This window comes from Wasmannia auropunctata, unplaced genomic scaffold, assembly GCF_000956235.1.
Source record: "Wasmannia auropunctata unplaced genomic scaffold, wasmannia.A_1.0 LD336116.1, whole genome shotgun sequence".
In the NCBI taxonomy this organism is placed as follows: Eukaryota; Metazoa; Arthropoda; class Insecta; order Hymenoptera; family Formicidae; genus Wasmannia; species Wasmannia auropunctata.
In genome coordinates, this window is record NW_012026774.1 from 4,766,478 (window position 1) to 4,770,291 (window position 3,814).

A 3,814-nucleotide genomic window follows, 5' to 3' on the forward strand; every position below is an offset into this window, starting at 1 on the left:
ATAGCACCGACTTCGAGGTTATGCGAGGTATGTAAATGAATTATGTCAATTAAAAATATTATAATTTAAATTTCAAGCAAGTATTAATTATCACTTTTTACTTTATGTAGCATCACTTTGATGACTCCCAATTTGAAAACCACCGAGAGGATAAATGGCGAAAATTAAAACCAAACGCTGTTCCAACTATTTTTAATGATAAAAATTCAACAATTACATTTAATAACCAGTTAGCAGTTGGTAAGAATTATTACAGAATCATATTTTTTTATTCAATATCTGTGGATATTAGATAATAATTATTATTTTTTAATTACATTTATTATTTGCAGGGCAACAAACTCCTCACGAAAACCTATTTGAAAATGATTATGTTCAAGACTTTAATCCGGTGATTTTAACTAATTTCAACAGTAATATTAGAGATAATGAGAACGTTATCGATGAAAATTCACTAAATGAACATTTTCCATCAGCAAAAATGGTCACAGATGCAAGCATTCAAACTGATGGTGACAGTGACACACTTATGTTACAAACAAAATACATTTCTAATGAAGAAGGTACTATCCGACAAGCTAATGAAATAAAATACTTGCAACTGCAATTAGAAAAAGAGCGTGCAAAAGCTAATATAGAGCGTGCAAAAGCTAATATGCTAAAGTCGAAATATGAAAATGAAAAATTATTACGACTAAAAATGACAACAAAAATAAAATCTTATAAGAAAAAATGTTGTACCTTATCTGAAAAATTGGAAAATATTCCATTTTTCAAGAAATTTGCTGCAGGATTATCTAATCCACATCAACCAAAATGGTCTCCTGAATGCTTAAAACTTGCAACACAAATAAGATACGCTGGTAATTCCCTCAATTTTTAAATAAAGTAATGTTAGTTTTTGTATGGAATTAATACTAATTTTGATACTTTCTGTTTACAGTTGGATGGAAGGCCTATTTATATTTGAAAAAAGATCTTCAGTTACCTTTACCAGCTTATTCTACTTTATGCAAACACATCAGTAAACTTGATTTCTCTCCTGGTCTGTTAAATGACGTCCTTTCATTAATGGCAAAGAAAAAGAAAACTCATTCATCTGCGCATCAAAGTGATAGTGTTGTTTTGATGGATGAAATGGAAATTAAAAAATCCTTGGAGTATGATGTTAGCACAGGTATATATGATACAAACTGAAGTTTATATTTATATTACGACTAATAATTACAAAATATGATTACAAAAATAGATATTCTTAGCATCCTTATTAAAAGAAAGTCCTACACTCTGTATATCTCTGTATATAAGTACTAATTCATGAGTGTTTTTCTACAGTCTCTTTATTGATAAATAGAATATATTTTCAATTGTATAATAATAATAATAATATTAATAATAATTGTAAGAATAATTGTAATTAAAATAATGATTTTGATAATAGTATTGATAATGATACCTATAAGTAATAGTATTAGAGTAAGAAAATTGTAATAATAACATAATTTTTTTCTCATATTTTGTAATTTAATTATTTCCTTGTCTCTCTATACAGTTTATAGGCGTAACCCATTGGTTCGAAATCCAAAGTACGTTAAAATTGAAATATATATTTTTTATCTATAACTACAGGATCATTTATTGGACACAACGTGTGAAGAACAAGCAAAACTAAGCACTACTGTTGTTGTTTTTATGCTCAGAGGACTAACAGAAAACTGGAAGCAAATTATTTCGTGGCATCTGACGTCTAAATCTTCAGATGATTGTGTAATGACCCAATTACTTTTAGAAATTGTTGAAGAAATTGAGAAAATAGGCTTTAGGATTTCATGGATTAGTCTGTGATATGGGTCCGAAAAATCAAGCTATATGGCGCAACTTAGGAGTAAACGTTTCGAGGGATAACGTTGTACCGTTTATAGATCATCCCGTACGAACTGGTAATTCTTTTTATATCTTTCCAGATGTTCCACATCTTTTAAAAAATTTACGAATGGCGTTAACCAATAATTCTATCATTATAATAGCCCGATCAATTGTAGAGTCTGAAAATTTACCATGTAATGAAGTACGATTTAAATACCTTGAAGAATTAGTTGCAATTCAAGAACGACATAGTGATTTAAAATTAGCACCAAATATAACAGCTGAGATTTTAAGGCCTTCTTCTTTTAATAAAATGCAAGTACCACCAGCAGCGCATATATTTAATGTAAGAACTGCCGTTGCTCTAGAAACTTTGATTGAACTAAAAATGATAGATAAAGAAGCTCAAACTACAGCTTGGTTTATAAGAAAGGTTCGAGTTTGGTTTGATGTAATGAATAGCAGATACCAAAGTGAAGCTATAAATTTAAGTAATAAAAACGTAAAAATAGCTATTATTGATGATTTTTTAGATTTAATAGAAAATATAATAATTGGCAAGTCATGGAAACCAGTTCAGACGGGTATAAAAATATCAGTTTTAAATACTATAACACTCGTGCATTTATTATTTAAAACTGGATATAACTTTTTTTTAACCTCTCGCCTTAATCAAGATGCCATAGAAAATTTGTTTTCGACTTTACGTCGACATGGAAACGATAATCCAACTGCTTTAGAAACTAAACGGTGTCTACGACTGATTACATTATGTCAATTTTTGGACACTCGAAAAACCAAAAAAAATTATGAAGATGATAATGATGAGCATTACGTTCAATTCTTTTTATCAAAAGAACCAAAGAAAGGAAGAGATTTAATTGTGATTCCGCCAGAGGATTGTATGTATTTCCCCGTTTATGAAAATACACAAAATTACACTTATGTAACCCCAATAACGAATAGATTAGAGTGTAATATTATAAACAACGTACTAGGAAGTGCAATTTCTTATGTTTTACGAAAAAAATACGCTTGTAATGATTGTTTAAAAGCTTTTACTGATGATAATGGTCAGTATTCGTTTTATACCAAAGCTCTTTCTTTTGGATTCTTAGAAAATCCTTCAAATGGTATATTTAACTATATTTCTTTAGTTGAAGGTCATTTGCAAGCGCATTTTGATAGATGTGCTCTGCACCCTCGATTATTTGAGCATTTATTACAAATGATCGAAAAATGGGCACCTTATAAAGAATTAACTATCTCAAACATTTGTGCGGAACGTACCAAACCTTGTAATTTCTTCTACAATATTTTACGTCGATATATTCATATTCGACAAATTATTTTTGTTAAAGATCAAAAAAAGAAAATACGTTTAACGAAAAATAAATCCTTTGCTTCAAAAAGTGCTCATAGGCAATCTATTATCTAAAAATCAAAATTATTTACAAAGCAATATTGTTATTGTTTTTAAATATTTATTTTAATAGCAATATTATTTAAATAAATTTTTTTTGCAATATTTTAATCGCCAGTTAAAGTCCATTTAAAATGTATTATTTGAGTTATTATTTTAATTATTATAATTACATGTTTATTAATAAAAATATAAGATTATTGGAAAATTTAATTTCTAGTCTAATTATTTTAAACACTCAATGTTTTTAATTAAGAGTTAGTAATAAAATTAGTTAATATATTTGAGAATGCATGCTGTTTATTTTTCTAATTTCGACCAAGTATTATTTATTTTTATGTTTTTTAACTTAACTTTTAAACAGCCTAAACATTAACATTTACCTAAAAATCAAACATTATATTTTTTGGCTGATTAGCTCAAGGTCCGTAGATAGACGCCACGTACCTGTCGTCGCGTCTATCTATGGATCTTTGATCAGCTGAGCGTTGTGGTCGCCATTTTGGATCCAAACAGCTCGAAGTG

The 3,814-nt window shown here is 28.4% G+C and overlaps 1 protein-coding gene across 1 annotated transcript in view; it reads left to right on the forward strand.

Moving 5' to 3' along the window:
• Positions 1–1,513, forward strand: part of LOC105448692 — a 1,651-nt gene extending 138 nt beyond the window's left edge. Inside the window, exons 2-5 of the mRNA XM_011687413.1 lie at positions 5–27; positions 111–240; positions 333–863; positions 944–1,513. Of these exons, the coding sequence (XP_011685715.1) occupies positions 5–27; positions 111–240; positions 333–863; positions 944–1,197 (938 nt within the window). The 3' untranslated portion in view covers positions 1,198–1,513. The remainder of the gene's footprint in view (positions 1–4; positions 28–110; positions 241–332; positions 864–943) is intronic.
• Positions 1,514–3,814: the final 2,301 nt, after the last annotated feature.